Source organism: Gallus gallus, chromosome 1 (genome assembly GCF_016699485.2).
Source record: "Gallus gallus isolate bGalGal1 chromosome 1, bGalGal1.mat.broiler.GRCg7b, whole genome shotgun sequence".
In the NCBI taxonomy this organism is placed as follows: domain Eukaryota; kingdom Metazoa; phylum Chordata; class Aves; order Galliformes; family Phasianidae; genus Gallus; species Gallus gallus.
This window is the reverse complement of record NC_052532.1, coordinates 38,260,862-38,283,505: the sequence shown is the minus strand read 5'-3', so window position 1 is coordinate 38,283,505 and position 22,644 is coordinate 38,260,862. Positions and strand designations below refer to the sequence as shown.

The window sequence follows — 22,644 nt, the reverse complement described above, 5'->3', positions numbered from 1 at the left end:
CTCATTTCGTTATCACAGCCTAATGTCAGCAAAAACTAACGTAGTACTTTATTTTTTCATCGTAAGATATTTAAATTTAATTAGAAACTAATTTTAAAAATAGTATCCCTTTCCATTTTAAATACAGAATCCACTTTTGTCGACACGCACATCGAGTCTAAGAAACAGGCACTGCCAGCTTTGCCAGAAGTTCAACGCAAAATACACAATACTAGGAAGGAATCTCTTTCTTTTCAGTGACAGCACTAGGCCAATCCAAGAGTTTACTTCCTCATCTTGCCATCATTGCAAATGCAATCCAAGCTATTTTAGCTGGAAATACAATTAGTATCAAAATGATCATTTCTTTTCCCTTAATCTTTTCAAGTCTCATTCCATGAATGATGGTGACTATTTACATATTCTTATATTGTTTGTAAGTTAAACAGAAAGGCAGCTTTGTTTTCAACAGCAAAGCTGCTCTTTAGTAAACTCAAGAGCTGCTTAACGAACCATGAACAATGATGTTGAAAGATGAGAAATTCAGCTGTTGCATGCATTCCAAAGTCTCAGAGCAGTTAGGTAGTTGTGGATATCTTGATAATGTGGTTTACAGAAAAGAAAACTCACACCCTTCCATTTGAACTTCGATTATATTGCTGAAAATGGTATGTGTATATAAAAATCCATGAGCTAAAACAATAAGCACGTAAAGAGCATGTGTACCTCTGCCAAAGTCTGCCCATCCTTTCCTTTGAATGGCTGAAAATAACAGTAGTATTTGCAACTTTGGCCAGCCCTCACCGATTACCACTGTTCTGCAGGATTTCTTCTTCTTTGTTATTAAGTATACTATGAATGTGCTCAAACATATCCAACTTTTTTTCCTGAGCAAGCTTCAGCACAGATTCTGCAAGCGTTGCACTACACTATTTCACAACGCACACAAATCTCATTTTGAATGACCTCAGTGCTAAAACTAAAAGAAAGTTAAACTTGCAATAGGAAGATGATATTTGGAGCACAAGGAATCAATCTTGTAGAACCCATAGAGGTAGTTCTTAATATCATTAATGTTTAACACTAATGTTCAGAATATTATTTAATACACTTCCAACATAGCTGGATTAAATTGTCTCAGAGGTGGTTCTAGTCATAACCTGCCATATACTTCTCCATATGTGAACAATAACTACCTTTCCACAGTTTCATGACTTGAACAATTTTAAACAGTCAGCAATCAACTTTAAGTCGCTACATTAACACAGTACCTCTCCGAAGTCATATTCAAAGTTAACTCCAGCCTTGAATGATGCAGGTGCTTACCGTAAGAGATGGAAATAGACAAGATACCAGTACTTTTAACTCTAACTAGATGTCTTTGGACATGTTATAACATTGCCAATGAAAAATGTCCCTTCTTATTGATGTGTGTAAAAACCAACTACTACCATTTTTACTTCAGCTGACGTTTCTGCAAAACAAGGAAAGTATTCTGTTGGTTAATCACGTAGATCCATTTCTAGGCAAGACTGTAGGAGGAACGTAACAGGAGAAACACACAATTAATTCTCTTGGCGATGAGAACACTGACTGAACTGTTCTTTCCTATACAAAACCTTGATTTGATTGTAAGAGGTTTTGTAGTTCAGTGTATAAGCATGTTAATTGAATAAGTGTCCAAACTACAAAGTAAGACGAAGCTCATGAACATTCCAGCAAAGTATGAGTGGCAAAATGTAAAAAATTCTTCTGGAAAAAAGTGTACAGTTTGAAAGCTTTTATTTTCACCTGCTGAATGCATCACTTTACTCACACTTTTATTTCTCTGCAATTAAGTGTCAATATAGTCAACGTTTTAAAGTCAAATTTTACAAATAGCATATAGAGAATACAGAGAAACATTTTAATTCATTTTTTTAAAATAATCTTTGTAGCTTAAGGAGCTGTTTTCTCATTTCTATTTTGTGCAATATTAACAAACAGCTGATTTCACAGCAGAAACTTTTCATAGTGTAGTACATGAAAAACAGCATGAACAACAACTGACAATACGTTAAATGACTGACCAGCTACTCAAAAGTTGCGACCGCTTTCTCCATGGATTATCACAAACTTGAGAGCAAACAGTTCTATGCTACACTGAAATGCACCTTCCATCTGTCAAGAAGCCTGCAGTTCCAGTGGTCTTACGTCAAAATGTTAAATATTTTGGATGACATATTTGTCTTTTGAAGCATTGTGGGTTTTTATTTTGTTTTAAAAGGAAAAAGCAAGATATGCAACTGTATTGTAATTAGTTATCCGATCAGTCCTGAGACCAACTGAATTTCATTGCACTAACAGTAAGCACCCCAGCTATCATTTGATGTTATCGTGCTATGAAAACCATAACATTCTTCTAGGGGAGGTCTGAAGTGTTCTGAAAGGAAAGAAACAAAACAAAATTGTGCTGCCAACTTACATTGAATGATATACATTTCTATTTGGTGGGAAAAAAAAAAAAAAAACACACAAAAAAGCCAACAAACCACCACCAAAACTTAGAAGAATGAAAATAATTCCTGTTCTGTCTTACTGCCTTTCTCTTGAACTTATTGGTTTAGTTAGAGAAGTTCTAGAAAACAGATGCTTCACCATTGCTGCTCATCAGGTGCAACTTCACTTTCAATAGTAATGTGGACACCATCTTTCTAAAGACTTTGTTGTTGCTGGTAAGTTATCACTGAGTTAATGTATTAGCAGCTTTATTTTATTCCAAGCCTTGCAATACTTGGTAGGCTTATTTTCTGCCTTAAACTTCAGAGTTTCCCACATTTTACATAACAGGGCTTCCAAACTCCTGTAGAAACTTAACCCAGTGAAAACTTAAAGTAGACGTGAGGTTTCCTTCTATCTGATTGTTTCCACAGAATACTACTAGCATAACTTGATCATATACCCATGCTGACAGCCAGCTATCCCTGAGGTATGATGGCAAACAGAGTCCTCTCTTGCAGATAAGCAAACATAGAATCATAGAATACGCTGAGTATGGGAGGTGACCCATAAGGATTATCAAGTCCAACTCCCGGTTCAACACGAGACTACCTGAAAATCAGACTATGTCTGAAATCATTGTCCATTTGCTTCTTGCACTCTAGCAAGCTCAGCACCACAACCACTGCCCTGGGCAGTCCATTCCAGTACGTTGGTGGATTGACTACCCGTTGGTGAGAACCTTTTCCTAACACCCAGCCTGACCCTCCCCTGATGCAGCTCCATGCCACTTCCTCAGGTCCTGTCACCGTCACCAGGGAGATCAGCACTGCCCTCCTGTTCTCCTCCTGAGAAGCTACAGACTGCAATGAGTTCTCCCTTCAGTCTCCTCTTCTCTGTGCTATACAAACGAAGGAACTTCAGCTGCTTCTCATACATCTTCCCCTCTAGACTCTTCATCTTTGTAGCCCTCCTTTGGAGGTTCTCTCTCAGTCTCCCAAAACCGCACACAGTACTCAAGGTGAGGCCACACCAGTGCAGTGAAGAACAGGACAATCACTTCCCTTGGTCTGTTGGTGATGCTGTGCTTGATGCATCCCAGGTCATGGCTGGCCTTCCTGGCTGCCTGGGCACACTGCTGACTCATGTTCAACTTGGTGAGAGTGGCTCACCAGTGTTCCATCCCCCAGTCTGTATGTATAGACATCTCACTAATCTCATCACACCAATACCGTGAAGGAGCATAACAATTAACAGGCCAGTCAGTTATATGTTAGAAGAGACCAGAAAAGAATTAAAATCCACCAGCTATAAGCATAGATCAACCTAAATTTGATGGATTTAAGTTTTCAAGCATACAAAAAGCACAGAAAAATGGAAGAAAGTAATTTGCTTCTGCTGTCATAGTCCCATGTCTTCAAGAAGCACCTAATTTCATGTTATACCAATGGTTTCATTTCGAGGAATCCCCTGCTAAGAGGATTATAGGTTGTAGTATTACTATTTAAATCTTTAGAGTAACAATCATAGGTTCAGTCCACGTCTGTATCAGAAAGTTAAAAATTCCCATCCATTCAGAAAGTGAAGGAAAGCACATATCTCCTAAACCTAAATGTGGCATAAGTCAGGAAAGGAGTTGCAAAGGTAGTTTCAATTAAAGATAATTTTTTGGAAATAAGTGGAAATATATATAAAAATATATATAAGAGGCAAGTAGCTTGGCAATACACATGATCATGTAGACATTCAAAATAGCATAAGACTTTTTTTTGTAAAACTATCATGTTTTCAGCTTACTGAAGAAGAAAGATGAAAGTGACGTTGGTAGTTTCTGAACAGTAAATAATGGAAAGTTGAAAGGTAGCTCAATGACAATTCTTTAGAAAGTGTTGTAAGTTAGAATGTGTTACAGGACTTTACAAAAGACAAATCTGTATAATTAATCTGCATTAAGAAAGCAATCGTAAGTTAGATTTTCCTCTCCATTTATTCCTACAATCCTTTCTTAACAATAACTCAGTTTCATAGCAGAATTAGAAACAGAATTCATCTGTACGTAACATATTCTAACCTATAAACGATGCCAAGAAATCAAGGAAACCCTCATGTCTGCTTATCAACATGTTGCCCACCTACCTTTTAATCATCTGTTAGAGAAAATAAACTCCAGCACAAACGTGAAAAAATTGCTTTTTTTCCCAACAATCGTCCCAGCAACCACCTGTATTTACAGCTAACCACAAGGCTTCACACAATGCTCATAGATCTGTCTTAAACAATACAGTTCATTTATAAGATCCTGCATTACTGTATACACAAATACAGTCAGCCTTGAACTTACTTCATGTTAAAAAATACTATTCAACTAATACAGAAGGACAAATTTAAAGCTCAAAAATAAACTTACTGTGTGGCTTTGACAATGTCCCAAGTGCTATAATCATCAATGTGGCTTTTTCGTCCAAGAGATTCACTATATCCATGGTTGTAATGGCTTTGAGGCTTTATTTCCTAAAAAAGAAATTTGTTGTTAGGACACCAAAACCAGCACTGCTAAAAGATCGTTTGAAAAATGAAATATGAATGAGTAGTACCCTATATATGCTATGAATCTACCCAAATCAGAAGGTGGTACCTGACTGCTCAAATTTCTTTATTTTGTAATTCACACCTTACAGAAGATGCCATTTGTAGGCAGCAGAGTTCTGGTGGATCCTTTCCTTGGGTAATTTTAAGAATGCTAACAAAAAGAAACAGGTTGTTTGTTTGTTTTTTTAATAAAGTAAATGCAATATGCACAGTAACAAACCTAGAAAAGCTACGTGTCACAAATTGAGGAAGGCTCAATGCTACTACAAATATTCCAAATACTCCAAATTGCACAGTCAACTATCTTCTGTAAGCTAAATACTTGGGAATATTTAATAATAGTGCCTAGAATCTATTGATACTTTACTGATTCTACAGCTCAAGTCCCAACTTCAGAGCCCATCTATGTATGTTTAATCAACAGGTCCCTTTTTGATGCAAAACTTAAAGAATGGAATTTAATACTTTGTCAGGGCTCTTCAGCACAGAAATAGATGGCACCAGCATGAAGTTCTTTGTCAGATAGTGTTCCCTATTTGCTTAATTAGTTTGATGAATGGAAACACTTCAACCCTTAACATTTCCCTTGGTGGAATTTACATTAAAATACTGCACTGACACATCACTCAGGTAGCAACATTTCATTTTTCTTTAAAAGCTGAATGCATGTAGGAATTCAGATAAATCAGAGCAGCAAGTTGAAATAGAATGGATTTTATATAGTATACAATTTTCTGTATCTTACAAGTAACACACACAAATTGATGGTCTTGGCTAACAATTGTTCAATTCAGCATAGCTGCGTGAAACAGAACAGTCAGGCATACAGATAAAGCAATAAGCTCTCTGGAAGTTGAAAAAACGTATTTGAACTCATTTTAATAAAGTGTTATTTCCTTCTTTATACCTGTACTTTTATTCAGTTTCCCTTAGGAAATATTTACATGAGCAGAAATTGTTTACTTAATATATTAAGGCAGAAACACCTTGAAACACCTTTTGAAAGGTTAGTTATTGAAGCTGGTGATTGACTTTTTCCATCACAAGAATTTCTATTTATAAGTAAAGCTATCCTGAGCTGAGACAATCGTGCTACAACACACCCAACCTTAACAGAAAGATTTGCAGTCTCAAATCTCCCCAAACTTCTTGAAAACAAACATTCCCCAGCTAACTGAAGTGACTGAAGATGTATTAGCCTTGGGGACACGCTGCTATCAAGACAAGCAGGTCTCCCACTTCATCCACTCTCTTATCCCTGCACTTCTGGAAAACGAAGCATTAGCATCTGACTGCACCCACTGACTGTATCAGGAATGTCATTTTAAGAACAAACGACCTCTATACGCAATTACCAAAATGGATTTATTTCTGTTCAGAGGCTTTTGTTAAAAAGAATGATTTTCTTCAGTTTCTCTCGGTACTCAGACCACCAGAAGACATCTGTACATGACTGCAATGTTTTCTGTGGTGCTCAATCTTCTCATTGTTTTTCTAAGCCTGAAAACTAACTAGATTAACCACTTAAGCATTGCCAGCCCAGCAGGAAGGCTGCTCCGTTGCCATCTCTACAGGATAAAACCTAGAACTGTAACAGGGCATCTGCTGCCATCCAAATTACAGGTCACAACCTCTTACTACCCAAAAACAGTGCTTCATTTTGCATTTTAAGGCAGCAAAACCTTAATCAAACCTACTCTACCCCAGCTACTAGATAAGCCAGCATGCTCTCTGGAGTAAAGCTGCAAAAGGCACCAAACAGATGACACTACAATGAAAACAAAGGAAAACATAATAGCATACTAAATTCATTATTTTGTGCCATGCAGTTTTCTCTTTTCCCTCATATTAGAAGAAACAGGACTCATACCAACTCCATTCTCCTATTACACTGTGAAATCACACCAGTGTTTTTCAAACCATAACGCTCAGACCTTGAAAATCTCAAGGAAGAATCTAACAGGCAGAGACCAGAACAAAGGAAATCTGCTGTCCTGGAATACCCAGATATATTTCATAGAATCACAGAATTGCAGGGGCTGGAAGGGATCTCTAGAGAGCATCGAGTCCAGCCCCCCTGCAAAGCAGGGCCCCTACTGCAGGCAGACATTTCTTAGGCTTCCATAGATACTGAGAAGGGGAAAAAATACACCTGCCATCTTGTTATCCAGCAGGTATTAAAAGCAAACTGAGAAACTTATGTTCAGGCATTTGTGAATTTACTAGGAAACGCTATTTCTCTTCAGCTGCATTTTCCTGAGCACTTTAAGCACACAAATCAGGCTTCCCATCCCCTGAGCCCACACCAGCAAGTCAAGAGAGCTGCTCACTTAAAAGTGATGCTTATTATGTCAGCCCCAAGTGACCACGAAACCACAGCCTTACAATACCAATGCTTTCACAAGAAGGTTTATAAGCATAAAGCAAAAGCCTGAATATTAATTATTAACAATGCTATTTCAAAAATAAAGTGAGAAATTATATCTATTAGCCCCTATTCCCACTTACCTACCACGTTTACTAGCACTTAAAATGTTAAGGACACTGTCGTTACCACTAAAAATTGATCCTCTGATTTCCCCTTCTGTACTGTTCTCAACAGGTGAGCCCAAAACCGATGAATGCTGGTCTCAGCCTACTGAACACAGCTTCCCTTGGACTTCCACCTTTTCCTTCAACACTCACTAGCAGCCTCAGTCATTTCAGTGGACATTTTGGTTTCTGTACGTCTCTGCTTACACGTTAGAATAATAGAATGGCCTGGGTTGTAAAGGACCACAATGATCATTTAGTTTCAACCCCCCTGCTATGTGGTTGCCAATCACCAGACCAGGCTGCCCAGAGCCACATCCAGCCTGGCCTTCAATGCCTTCAGATTCAGGGCATCCATAACCTCCTTGGGCAACCTGTTCCAGTGCATCATTAGATTCAACACTGACTTCTCAGGAAACTATAAGCTGTTGTATTTAACCAACTGAGATTTTCTGGCTTGTGACATTCCAACCTCTGGCCAATAGAGCTCAACAGCGCTATCTCTGCTTTCGTAAGGACAACATATAAATGGAGCGGGGAAGGGGGGGGGAATAAAATCTGATTTCAAATAAAGATGTGCTATGTCCTGCTCGTCCCTGGTAAGACTGATTACAGTGGTGGTGTACCAGAGGTGAGTTTCCCAACACTGGTCATTCTGCATCAGCGGCTACAATAGAAGAAATCACAAGTCCCGATATTCAGACAGCATCTATTTTTGGAGGTCAGAAGAAGATTAAAACAGACAAAAATAGAGATTATTTCCTTTGCCTTGTTGGAAGAGAAAGCTCTGATTAGAAATCCTACTCTGATAGAGTTACCCACCATTTTTAAAGGAATGGGAAAAAGCATTAAAGAAGTGAAAAAATGTTTACATTATGCATTTCACAGAACGTTTTGTCTTGTCATTTGCACTGTCATTTCCTTCCACAAACAAAAACAGTTAAAATCCTTGCAAGCACTGCGGCTGTTTGTTTTGCAATGGGGGTGGGTTTAGTTATTTATTTCTAAACACATGACAGACTGATAGTAAAGTAACAATGTAACAGTTATATCAGGAAATATTAATTGTGTGATGATGATCCACTTAAAAACCACTATCAGCTCTCTAACAGATGAAAACATGACTGAAATGTTATTTTATATTTATTTTGATATCTACTGTTGATAGTTTCCCAGCTCTCACTATACATTGCCTGAATGCCAGGAAAGCTAAATGCAAGGTATTAGAGACAAGGCCTGACTTTACTGCCTCCAAATAAGCAGGCTGCAAACGCTACATCTCTACTGCACCCTGTTTTAAGGAGCCAGTTCCAAGGGTGACCGGAGCCCAAAGAGCAGCACAGCACTTCTAGAAGAGAAAGTGCTCCATCCAACCCCCCTGCTGCTCTTGGCCTTGCACTCCCTGAGCCCAGCTCAGCCAGCCTGGGTCCATCACGTCACCGCCATAATCAGCCAGTGCCATTATGAGAGGAAAACAGACTCGATTCTGCTGTTCCTTGTTTGATGCTTCCCATAGGGCAGCATGCTGAATTCATTTTCGCTGTAGATACACAAGCTCCACAGCCACTGATAGGGGCAAAACAAGGAAAGAGAAGGCACTGAGAACAGCACGGCAGCTGCCAATCGTGCATCTGACAAAGCAATCACAGAACTGTACACAAGTGTTGAAATACTGAAGGACACCGGGCTGACAGGATGAACAGAACGATGCTGCTTCTAAGAACGAGTTGGTCAGCTGGGAAGGATGCAAGAGAAACAGATTTCTGTTTTATAATTGAACTTGGTTCCCTCATTACTTCTAAGGGGGCACTTATTCGAGACGAGCTTCCCACTTCAATGACTGTCCTCTGACAGCACCCTAATCACTGGTATGCATCTGTGGTTAGTTTGTCATTACTCATTAGTCACAAATTGTGCAGACTGCTTGCACAGATGCATAAGCAATGAAGGGTAAGGAAAGAATTAGGCAGAGAAAAACAGGGTGCAAGAGAAAAGGGAATCTCCTCTGGAAAACAGGAGCAATAAGCTGGGGAAACAGAAAATAGAGCTAAATATGAAATATATGGCTAAAAGGGAAGAGCGGGGAGGTGGAGGAAGGACGGCTCCCAAATACAAGCAATACCAGCATCCCTGCTCACTTCTTTTCATCACCAAGTGCACCAGCTCTGCCAATTTCCCCCCAGTACTTGAATATTAATCTCTCCCAATTAAAAAAGCCAAACGTGACAGAAGTTTAAAGATAGTTCCAAAAACAGAAATCACAGAGAAAAAAAATAATCAGTTATGTGTGAAAGAATAAGATGACAAAGACGGAATCGTTCCGACAGCAATTTCCTAATTCTCAATTATATTTAGCAGGAGGATACGAATAGGTCAGTATGCCTGTTTGGACATAAGGAAGGGAGGAAAACACTGCTGCTTATAGCTGCTGCATATGGCTCTGGTAGGCATCAGCAGATGGCTACGGCTGCTTTTCCTTTAACATTATGCAATACTGCTGCAAGGAAGAGATATCATGATCGAAGTCAGCCAGTCAAATTCTGAATGGGAACGAAGTTAATTAACAGACAGTTGGAAAGAAAATACTAACGAGGTCTGAAATAAAAACGTAGAAATGGAAGCAGTACCAGCAATAAAACACTGCGTGCTGTTTCCTGTGTTTTTATCGAAAACAGAAAAAATCATAACATTTAGGCAGTCAGATATATGTTTTATATATACACACATATATGTTATTGACAACTTTGTAATATGTCATACATGGCTGCAATTGAAAAAATCTTGATAAAATCATAGACAGTAAGTAAGCATACTATGTCAGGGTAGCTAAATAACGAACCAACTCTCACGTGTTTACTGTATCTAATGCAGACTATTGGGTGTTAATAGTAATGAATTCCTTCACCCATATGATGCATTCAACTTCTAAGTTCTTCATTTGTTGGAATACATCAGGAAAGCTTCTTAAAAGCAGTGCCCCTCCCACTTCTAAGTGCAAGAATCTGTGAAGACCAATGGATTGATACCGACTGCAGGTTACACATACAGACCCACAGTGGTGTCTGAACATATCCACCAGCCACTCACACATTAACAGAGAAATACTCACAAAATAATCAAAGCAAATCAACCAATAACAGTACTAAAAAAGACCGTGTTGCTGATATAACATTTTTATTGCAAGTCTCTTTTCTAAAGACCGGTGACACTCACTTTCCTTTCCCTGCCCCCTCACTTAACGCTGCAACACAGTCACAGAAACAGAGACTGAAGTCACAGTGCCTTCATTTCAGACAGAATCACATCGGCACAGTTTCTTCTCCAGAAACAACGCCAGCACTGCAGGTGTACAGCTAACCTAACTGCTGACTGCCATCAAATGGGAGCCTCGTCTTTCTTACATTCATTCACATGAAGACTTAGACAGAAGAATAGCCTGAAAAGCTGTATGGGTTCATCTGCTGCAGGACACAACTACGAGCTGTTTGATTGCTGAGCTGGTGTGATGTGTGCACACCTTCTGTTTAGATAATACATGCCAGAAAACCAGTCTGCATTGCCTATGAGAGGATGTTCAATGCCACTTTCGTTTGAATCTTAACTGGCCACCTAACACCTTAGAAAAAAGCCACCTTTTACTTGGACACACGCAATTTATGCTGGGATTCTCACTGCCCTTCAGAACAGCGTTAAATTACACACAATTTATGTGATTTGACAAACAAAAATTCTCCACTCAATGCCAATTCTGTCACCGTTTCCCATTACTTTCCACATTTGACAGCATCTTGTTAAGTCTGTTTCACGGTTTCTTAAATTTGCCCTATTTGCATGGATCCTTGGCATGCCCACAGAAAGCAAGATAACTTACGGAAATCCCCAGAGAAGCTAATTACAGAATTAACACACAATGGAAAAACATTCCGTAGCTCAAACATTCTGATTTTATCCTGAAAGCAAGTTACAGTTGAAGGTGATGCTTTCCTTAACAACGAAGTTGTTCTTCTGCTGATGCAGAGTTCCATCTACAACAGCAGCCAGCCATCGTGCGCAGTGAATAACCCCGCACACTCCAATGCAGACCTCTGCTTTTACGTAACAAGGAGCCAGAGCCGCTCAGCCAGAGCCTTTAATCCAACCACTGCACAGAGGTCAGAGATCGGGGGGATTTAAGGCACAGCTGGCAACAACTCAGTCTTGTTTGCTCAAAGCAAGCATCCATCACCAACCCACCACTTCCTCCTCATTTACTTACAGGTGCTTCTGAATTGAAGATGATTACCTTTTTGTCCACATCAGGTTCAGAGAGAGGCTAATCAGAACACCTCCTATTTACACAGGTAGTGTCGCCAGCAAGCACGAAGACAGACGTGTTTACTAGCATTTGGAATGGTTAAAGCAATTAAAAGCTTACAATAATATAATTTAGTATGTACTTAATCACATTAATATCCATGCAAAAGTCTAAGTTCTCAAAAACAGTAAATACAGGCGTTACAGTTGGAAAAAGTATCGTGGTGTTACAGTTGGAAACCTTTTCCAACTGTTTCTCTTTCCAGCCTTTGTGATTCTATGATTCTATTAAGACTAGAGGGAACGGCTTCAAGCTGTGCCAGGGAAGGTTCAGGCCAGACATTAGGAAATACTACTCCTCTGAAAGGGTGGTCAGGCACTGGAATGGGCTGCCCAGAGAGGTGGTGGAGTCACCCACCCTGGAGGTGTTCAAGGAACATTTGGGCGCTGTGTTGAGGGACATGGTTTAGTGAGAACTATTGGTGGTGGGTGGATGGTTGGACTGGGTGATCCCGTGGGTCTCTTCCAACCTTTGTGATTCTATGATTCTAATATCATGGAGAAATGAAAAGAAACAAACACAGAAGGAATGATCACCCGTATTCGAAGATTCAGACTCATGATGAAAGGCTCCACAAAGGAGGGATCTCCAGAAAGAGATCCTTCCCCAGTGGTAGTCAGCCCTAACATGGGGTCTAGGATTTGCCTTCACCTGTGCTCCCACAGCTGACCCAGTCCTTGCCTCAGGTGACCAATCAGTGGTTCAGGCCACAACTCAACAGTTCCCATACAACAGGTTTATTGACAACACAGAAATACTTAGGTACCCCATACCAATAACTAGCTCCAATCGTAGGTACATATACACATTATTACTTACTAGGAGAAGTGTGAGTTAAAGTGCTCTATTACATTAACTACGGATTTAAGGAATTATTTGAATAGCACACAAATATCCCACATTCTGTGGTATTTTCTAGTTGGACACTTTTCTATTTCCTCAGTCCTTTTTCAGGTGAGCATATTTCAAATAAATGAGTTTTCTGTCATTTTAAGTTATTAAAACAAAATGTCTTTGCCATTCAGTAGCAGAAGCTTCCCTAATGAAGTATTCAGCACGAAACCGTACCATCACCAGTTAAACCCAGCAACAGAAGTGCACTGGAGAGAAGGCTGTTCAATATAGAATAAAAAAATCCAGCTTATATCCTAGGAAAGTGAATAAAAACAGGCAAAGTATAACTGCTGAGTGCTAGAAAATATTAAATTGATTACATGCTCTACTCTAAACAATATTTTTTCTTAGCGGTGGTAATAGCAAAGCCTTTCAGTAGCAAAAACCACCAAAAGCAGTGGTGCCACAGGAGGTTGGCCAGGTTGGGCCACAGACACATGCCAAAATCTTCATCTCAAACTTGTCTCTGAAGCTCCTTTCTGGATCCCTGCTATATTTATGCACCTCCAGGACTTCATTTCAATAACCAGAAGATTCTCATAAGTACATGGCAATAAGATGTTGAAAACAATAAGGTTTTCCTGAACTATTTCTTTATACTGTGCATCAATCACATAATTGCCTTAAAGACCACAATAACTACAGACATTCACAGCTCAAAGTCCACTGACATTTTTACTAGTTCTAACTCACTTCCTCCTCCTAGCAAGGTAAGTCCATACAGTTTTCACCTTATTTAGCAACTCCTACTAACACACGTCTCCATCTTTCTTGGTTTTCTTTTCAAAGAGTTTTGCTTTGTGTTCTCATCCACAACCAGAACGTTTTAACAGAAATGAAATTATATTTTTCCAAGTGATTTAAACATATCCAGGTCTCAAGAGCATGAGAGCTTGCAGACCTCACAACGTACATCAAACACATCCCAGAGACCCAGCATTAGTATTTAGCTATTGTGAGAATAACTTAAGACCAATGAAAGTTTTTGCTTTTTTGCCCTCCAAGTTGAAAGTTTACCATGAGGGTGGTGAGACACTGACATAGGTTGCCCAGTGAGGCTGTGGATGTCCCTCCCTGGAAGCATTCAAGGCCAGGCTGGATGGGGCTGTGAGCAACCTGGTCTAGAGGGAGGTGTGTTCTTGCCTATAGCAGGGGGTTGGAAGTAGGTGACCTTCAAGGTCCCTTCCTACTGAAACTGTTCTGTGATTCTGATTTTTCATTAAACTCTCCTACATCATCAGGAATAATAATAATAATAATAAAGCATATCTTATTCAACAAGCTGCCAAGGCACACACATCAAACGTAAGCGATGCCACTTAGTGAGTTTGCAACTAATTCATCTCTGAGAAACAGGGAAAAAATAAATCAAGGATTACCAAACTGGCAAACGAGCATTACAGAACCAGCCATCTGTCCAGCTGTGAACCCTCTCTTTTCTCCTTAGCACATATCAGAAAACAAACAAACAAAACAACCCATCAGTCCAACACACAGTAAGCTCTCACAGAAAACTTCAATTGGCCATTCCCATCATAATCCTCACTCAGCAAAAGACCTGCAAACCAATGGCCGTATAACTTCTCATTCCCACTTATAATAAGCACAGGCCGGTTCACCTGCCTGAAGCAGGAAGCACAGGAAAGGTGCTTGCAGTCCAGTAGGTGGCCAGAAGTCGGGAACGTAAACAATTCAGCAAATCTGTGGAGTGCTGCTGTGTGTGAGCAGCCTCACTAACTCCTCACCCTCTGAACTGCTCACACCACTCTTCCTCTATACTTCCATCAGTACTGAAGAACACCTCACTCTACAATAAACAGGGCAAGTGAACTCACGCTGTTTTTCATGATTTTTGTTTTAAACGGTAAGGGATTAATCCTCTCTCAATTTACTTCCCAGAACTAGTTCATTCTGTGATGAGTCAAAGACACAGAGGAGCGCAGCCAGAAGTGTTTAAAGGCAAGCTTGACTTAAGACCAGCTAAAATTGCCCTGCCACCAGATGGTGTGCTCTCACTCACGGTCCCGGCCACCCATTCTCCATCACCCCTTCCTCCCCCTACCAGCTCTCCCAACAGCACAATCAGACCAGACCACAGACCCATATAGCAATGTGCATCCCAGCTCACCTACTGACCACACACTGCAAGAGGAAGAATGAGGGACTGCGTATGATCTGCTTTGCACTTAAAATCAGCTTAAACGCAGTACACCAACACAGGTGCTTTCGAGGCACACTTTGCTGTCCTCTCTCCCTTTACACTGCTGCCCCCCCTTGAGTCATCTCCCCCTGGATGTGACCCAAGGAGCCCTCCGAGCTGACCACAGCCTCTTACCACCCTCCAGTTTTGGTACCTCCCTCCCAAACAGAGACACTTCACAGAAACACTTCGGAAGACCTTCAGGCATCTTAGGAGCACAGGAAGGAATTACTAGATCTCAAGATTGTATGACACAAATTGCAACCCAATGTTACATCACACAGCAGGCCTGAGGGTTCGGTTCAGTCAGACTCCCTCTCTGACTTGAGATGATCTCCAGCTATTTTGAGCAATCTCCTTTCTAACAGGCTCCAGAGTCTCACTAAACTACAGGGATGCTATAGAAGTTGAATTCTTATATAATCTTTGAAAAGCAGCATGGGACAGAGCAAACACTGACATCTAAACATGGCACCATCAATGACAATGTTAGCTAGTTTCTAAGCAACCAACAAACCTTCTAAACATTTTCCTCCTTATTTGCTTAAACTAAACTTCTCAGAAGTTAGTGGTACCCTTCTCCCTAATTTTTATGCCCCATTGATTTTCTGAGCAGAAGGGTACACAGACACAGTGAGATACATGCTGCTGAAAGCCAAGAATTCTACGTAATGAGAGAGAACAGAAGCATGCACAACACACAAAGACAAATGGAGTCAACACAAAAAGGCAGCTCAAAGCCAACGTTCATCACAGGTGCGTTAAGAGGGACTGCTTCAGAAAGTTACAGATCAGTTCCTGGTACATTTCCAAAAGGAAATACGTGGAAATAAGAAAAAATAATGGGTACCAGGGCCAACAGTGCAGCCATACAAAAATAGCCAAACAAAAACTCACACACACACCACCAAAGAAAAGTTGTCAGGACTGCAATACAACTGAACTGCCGGTAACCCAAACCTCTCCTGTCCAATGCACCTAGATGAGGAAAAGTGGTTTAAATTGCATCTCTCTGCTAAGAAAGATCAAACATTTCATCTAAAAGATGGAAATACTGTTTTTCATCTGAGCCTGAAGAAAGTTCAGAGGTCTGGAGAAAGGTCGACATGAACTACATTTCTACATTATGACCAAGAAAATGCAAAAACTAGTAATGGTGAACACTGTGATATCACAGGAAAAAAGCCAAACACAGCACTTTGAGATCACAAAGGAGTAGTGACAGTCTGCCTTAATGCTCTAAGTATATTACGTAGTACGGCCTGGTAGTTCAATTAAGAAATTTGAATATTGAAAAAGTTGATGTGGCCCATCTTGCATATCTATTAAAAGCTACATCTGTGAGCTTTATTGTCCATTTTGTGAGTACTATACAGACTGTCCTTAACTGTGTGGGCCACAGGAAGGCTGTTCGACAGCTCATACATATTTTTAAAGCTTCCGTGGAGTGCCAATATGAGAACGCTTAAATGGCACTAAGCATTTTGCAGAATTTGTATTTTGATCCCACTCTACTTCATGTTTCTCTACAGTGCTGGAACAAAAGCTTACAGGCAAGTTTTGATGGTGAGCAAAATAAATGATAACAAACTAGTTAGAAATCATTGGCACAAGCTTCCAACAAGATCGCTACAATGGCCTATACATACCGAGCAAGAACATGGAGATGCTTTACAACTGCACCTGGCCCCATGCAAATACCAGAAAAGCACTCTGTTCTCAAACCCACTGCTGTTCCAGAGTCCACTACCAGACTGTTCTAAGAATAACACTATGAAAACTGTTAAAGAATGAGAAAAAACACCCATATCTTAACAAGATACTCAGAAGATTCAGTATGACTGCAGACCGTAATTGTGATGTAGGGATCTGATAATCATCAGAGTATTAACTACATACAGATAGATCTGTGTTTGGGCGGATATCTCTCAAGACCTAACGATCTGAAGCAAGTTAAATTCATTCTAAAGACAGGTTTCAGTATTTAACAGAATAATTAAACTTAGGGGCAAGTTGCCCAGCTATACAGGAATACCTTACTGTAAAATTGTGTTTATTTTCTTTTTTACAGTAGAAGCAGTATCCTGGTTATAAGAAGAATTATTTCCTTGAAGAAAACCTTTCAATGGCTGAATTAGAAGGTCAGATTAGATTTTCAGTCCCCTCTGGCCTCATAGCCTATGAGCTAACCATGATACATTAAATAAGACAAGACTTGACTTTGAATATTAAGCATGCTAACTTGCCTGAGACTTCATGGTTCCATTTTCTTTCTAAAAATAAGGCAATAAATAATAACTGGTCTGAATAAGATCACAAATGTTTAGCTCCCGGAGAGTCCCTGACTAAATTAACGAATAATTTCCACTCATTTACAGGACAAGCAAGAACAACATGCACCCCACCACAGCCTCAATGACATCAACCGAATCCCACTGCAAATAGACTCGGACTATGAAAATCATGTATTTCATACAATGGAAAAAATGAGAGCCAAAGTTAGCTGTAGTAGGTTCACCCATTATCTTCCAACCCCCAGCTTCATGCTTCTGACTTCCTACATTGTTACATACCACAGGGAGAGAAATAAAACAAAAACTAAACAAAACATAACGGGCCTCCAACTGGGACAATGTCTATCAGAACACATAGCTTTTACAATTTGCTTTCAACTTTGCAGGAAGATTTGTCTCTGACTTCAGATTAAACAATGAAAAAGTCTAAATCCACAGCCAAGACTTTTCTAGTGCCAAAGGAATTTTGTAATACTTGACAACTTCCACCTCTCTCTCACATGCATCCAGCACAACCCAGCAAAGCTGGAGAGCACGTGACATAGCGATAACAAAGCAAAGCTGCCTCTCCATCGGCTCAGAACAGGTACAGCCCTGAACAGCTGAAATACCTTCGGCAGTTCAGGCAGTATTAGCTCACACACTAATAATATCTTGCAAACAAAAAGAAGGAATGGTAAAAACAAAAGCCAGTTTCTAAATACTCCCTCACAGTTCCTTTATTTCAAGTCTACCATTACCTACCACAGAACCGTCAGGGTTCCAAGAACCATCAGAAGTTCCAAGGAATTTAAGACCAGAAGGACTATTAAAATCATCTAGTACAAACAGCACAACCATTCCCATACCAGAGCTACATGCACAGCTGGAAGCTGAGCTGCTTGCCACTGTTACTACCACTACGTAATGTGAACACTGAAAGGTGGAGACAAACCAGCAGGGCCTGCTCTGACCATGTGTGCGCTGTCCAGGGTGCTCTGCACACACACCCTATCTCTTAGAGAAGAGCTCTCACAGCCCAGGCCAGCTGATGACCTCTGCGCTCCATCACCACCATGCTGAAGGATTCACAGGTATGAAAGCAGTGACACGTCACTCAGAGTACCAGAGCCAGCCCATCATTGTAAAGCTCCTTTATAACCACAGATTTGAAACACCACAGTTATTCATGTGCCAAATTCAGACTGCATTTGGTCTCCAGAAAGGCATACAAACAAACTTGAGCTGAAAGCATCAAGAGATGGATAATCCACCGTTTCCTTTCTTGCTTTATTACTCACCCTCACTGTTTACCACGTGTGCCTTTCAGTTTGATCCCATCTGTTTTCACTTTCCAACCACTTGATCTTGTTAAGTATATACTAAACGAAGCACTGCATCTCACTAAGCGTGCTGCATAAAGTCAATTCTCACTATTTCTAATAGTGTGAACAGAGTTTTTCGAACTCTTCCACCGTAATGCAATACTAAAACCATTTTTAAACCTCTCTGCAGTTTTCAATGTTTAACAATGACTTTCAAAGAAGAAAATCTCCAGTGCAGCACTTCACTGTATTATTAGACGCTTAGCCAAAAAACATCTCCTTGTTCCTAATCAGTAAAGCACCTTTAAAAGAAATCAAGGAACACACAAGACTGCTTGTTCATATTTACATCCACCTGGTTATAGCACTACCTGATACAGCCCCCTGCCTATGCTCCTCACCTCCAATGGCTGATTTAGAACAAGGCTGCACAAAGATGGACTTTGTTTTACTAGGCTAACTTAACATGGGTTCTAGATGGGTTTGTGTCATCACTTTGTCCTCACTGCCTAATATCTATCTGCCCTGTTCATCTGCAAGTTGTATTAGTGATAATCTTGTAACTCCCAAATCATTCATAAAAACGTCTTAAGTTTAGTAGATTTGCTCCCATAAGACTTTCAGGAACAGTCCCCTCTATTCAACCACTTCTGAGAAGCTACAGTTAGCCAGCTAACTCCGTCCGCTTATTATTGCTATAGGATCATGTAATGCTCATACGATGCAAAGTGGATGTTAGTTATTGTACTTTGTGAAAAAAATGATGTTTATATGCTTTACTGCATTATTAGTCCTATAACTATGTTAGCAGACAAGAGTAGGATCTAGCAGGGTCTGTGATAATAGGACAAGGGAAAGTGGGCAGATTTAGGTTGGATACAAGGAAGAAGTCTTCTACAGTGAGGATGGTGGGGCTTTGGAACAGGTTGTCCAGAGAAGTGGTGGAAGCCCCATCCCTAGAGACACTCAAAGTCAGACTGGATGGGGCTCTGAGCAACCTGATCTACCCGTAGGCATCCCTCTTCATTGCAGGGGAGTTTCCCTGATAAAAATCAGGCTGCCTTTCAAGTGAAAGAGGAAAACCCACAATCATAGTCAACAAGATACCCTCCCCCTTCCAACCTCCATGTCACCCCTCCTCCCCCTCCCCCACCCCCCCCCCGAAAAAAACCCCACACCCATGTAAAAAGCTATCCCATCACCAGTTATCTAAAGTGGTCACACTTTCAGAGTGGTTATTACCTCTTCTTAACAAAAATTATTGGAGTCACTTTCTGCTGTTGAGCCTTTCACAAATAAATAAATCTTTCAGTACTGGAGTATTTAAGTAATTTTTATTTTTAAGACCTTCTTTCCTACATCATTTGCAGACAGTGTCCGAAATGTGCATTTTCCTGTGTTTCCTCACAGGAAAATGCAAAGCTATTTGCATAAAAACACTTTCCTCTTCAAAAAAGCCCCTTCAACTTAGAAAGTAGTACAAATTAATCAAAGCAAACAAGGAACAAAAATAAGTAAATTTAAAAGCACAAAAAGATATCCAAAAATGAAGCATGACACTGAGATTAACACTAGCATGAAACATGAGAAACTGGGAAAGGTTATGACAGTCCTATAAAAAGCATCATTTTCTGTGTACACAAACGTAAGAACCGATTATGTGCTCCAACGTCACCACTTACATAAGGATATGGTGCTATTTTCTTAAAAAGTGGAAGTCATTGAGTACAAAGACCTCTAAACTTCAGAGAAAAAAAACCACTAAACACAGATGGCACTGTGCTGTTCACTGAGCATGTCTGCAACAATACAGCCCTGTGATGGTACAGAATCCTCAAGTTTTTAATAAAACACTCCAGAAACACTTTAAACAGCCATCACCAGCAACATTAAAAGCATCCTCCTCTTTGAGAGCTTATCTGCATAAGGGAATTTTAAGGACTAAGGGAACACCCACTGAAATCTATGTAAACACTCCCCTTCAATGTTGTCATTTAGTCAGATACACAGTCAGTGCAGTCAGATGCTCAGCATTTGCAGACAGATCCATCTATAAAAACTCAAGACTAGTGGTATTTATTGCATATTAACAGATTGGGGCTGGTGTTGTGGTATACAATATGTTAGATTAACTTCTTTCCTCATCTATCGTAAACATATTCCTTCAGCACATAAAGTTAAATATCACATTCTACCAGATCACCTCACTCAGGATTTTCCATCAGTTCACATTAAGTCACTTCTTCATTATGCAGTCCTTACTCAAAGTTAACTTACTGAATACTAATTTTCAGTCTTTAAAACAATGAGGTTTTCTAACAGCCTGTACGTGCTTGTTACTCCATTTTATAGCTTTCACCCTCCCCTCTAAGCTTTCAACAAGTTCAGAACATCCTCTTCCAAGTAAAGATGTCAGCATGGATGATTACTGTCAACTTCTGTAAAACATGAAATGAGAGTATTTCTCCTGCTACTCTACAGAAACACGCAGCACCAGTTCTTCGCACATCACTTAAAACAAATCTTAAGAAACAACCAAGCCACCCTTGGGGTGCATGCATCGACCTTCAAATAGACTGCTGTATTTCAAAGTCTTAAGTACGCACAGTTTGGAGAGGCAGAGAAGAGTGGGTAGGATACACAGCCATATATAGAAGCCTATAGAGCCTCTTCAGTCACCAAGAAAACTAGAAGTGTGTTTTAATTTGTTGTTTATGGCAAAAAGAGTGCCATCTGTTTAGCAGACACTGGAGCCGAGCATATGCACTTGTCTTTTTGGTAGGCTGAAAAATTAGTCCCTACCATCCTCACGTATCAGGTGAGAAGCCCGCATATAAAGGCTTTACAAACTGTTTAAAATACCCTTCGAAACAATCACGGCAGTCCTCAAGAGAGCACAGGTGCTGCTGACAAAGGTGGGGGGCACAAAGGAGAAGAAAAACACGACACGAAACGACCTCTGCACGTTACCTGTCAGCACTCCTCCCACCGCCCGGCCAACACGCCGGGCACGGTATGCGGCTGGCTCCTAAATAAACCCACGCACCGTCGGCTGGATGGGAGCAGGCCGGCCGCGGGCAGTGCCACGGAGCCGGAGGAAGCGTCTGTTCCGCCCCCGGAGCGTTTCCCTCGGGGCGGCGGGGCCGGGCGGGCTGCGCGGGGCGGCGCTGCCGGGGAGAGGCGGCTCGCTCGTAGCGGGCCGGGGGCGGCCGGGCCTCGCTCCCCCTCCTCGGCCCGGTTCCGCGCAGGGTCCGCGGCGCAACCCGCTCTCCGCCACACGCACAGCAGCATCCGCGCCCTCCTCCGCCCGGCCCGCCCCATCCCGCCCCACCGCGCACACCCAGGCCGGGAGCGGGGGGCGGCGGCGCAATTCCCGCGCCCCGCTCAGCCCGTCCGCCTCGCCTACCCGCAGCGCTGAGCGTCGCGCCCGCCACGCCCCGAGCCCACGCCCCGAGCCCGCGCCCCGCCGCCGCGCCCGGCGGGCCCGGCCTCACCTCGGGGTGCAGGATGGGGACGCAGCCCGCTTCTTTCTCATACTCGTCCAGCGGCGCCGCCATCTTGGTGCGAGCCGCCCGCCCGCTGCATGCCGGGTACTGCGCGCGCGCGGCCCCTCGCGCCCCCGGCGGCGGCTGAGGGGAGGAGGCGGGGCCGCGCGGTGACGGCGCTGCGTTGCGATGCGCGGGCATGCGGGGCGGGAGCACGGCAGTAAGCCTGCCGGCTTCGGCAGTCCCCAGTGGGCTTCTGCTCAGCATCAGACGTCAGGGCTGACCTGTGGCGTTTTCTTCATGGTTTTTTTTTTTTTTTCCCATATTTTGAAATAAATATTCTTCTGCTGGTTTAATGGCCACAGTACGAGTGTGTGGTGCCCGTGACAGCCATTCCCTGCAGTGCTTCTCACATCTCACTCCCACCAGGGCCCTGCTTTGCCCCACAGCCTGCCCGAATGTGGCAGTGCTCACTGCCTGCTCTACCACGCTCTGCAGCGGCTTGGCCACATGTACAGGTGCCCACCGGGCACCA

The 22,644-nt window shown here is 41.6% G+C and overlaps 1 protein-coding gene across 1 annotated transcript in view; it reads right to left on the bottom strand.

The window, feature by feature from the left end:
* Positions 1-22,255, bottom strand: part of ZDHHC17 (zinc finger DHHC-type containing 17) — a 66,205-nt gene extending 43,950 nt beyond the window's left edge. The window contains exons 1-2 of the mRNA NM_001030745.2: positions 22,119-22,255; positions 4,865-4,968 (exon numbers count right to left, since the gene is read on the bottom strand). Of these exons, the coding sequence (NP_001025916.2) occupies positions 4,865-4,968; positions 22,119-22,181 (167 nt within the window). The 5' untranslated portion in view covers positions 22,182-22,255. The remainder of the gene's footprint in view (positions 1-4,864; positions 4,969-22,118) is intronic.
* Between the last annotated feature and the right edge of the window lie 389 nt (positions 22,256-22,644).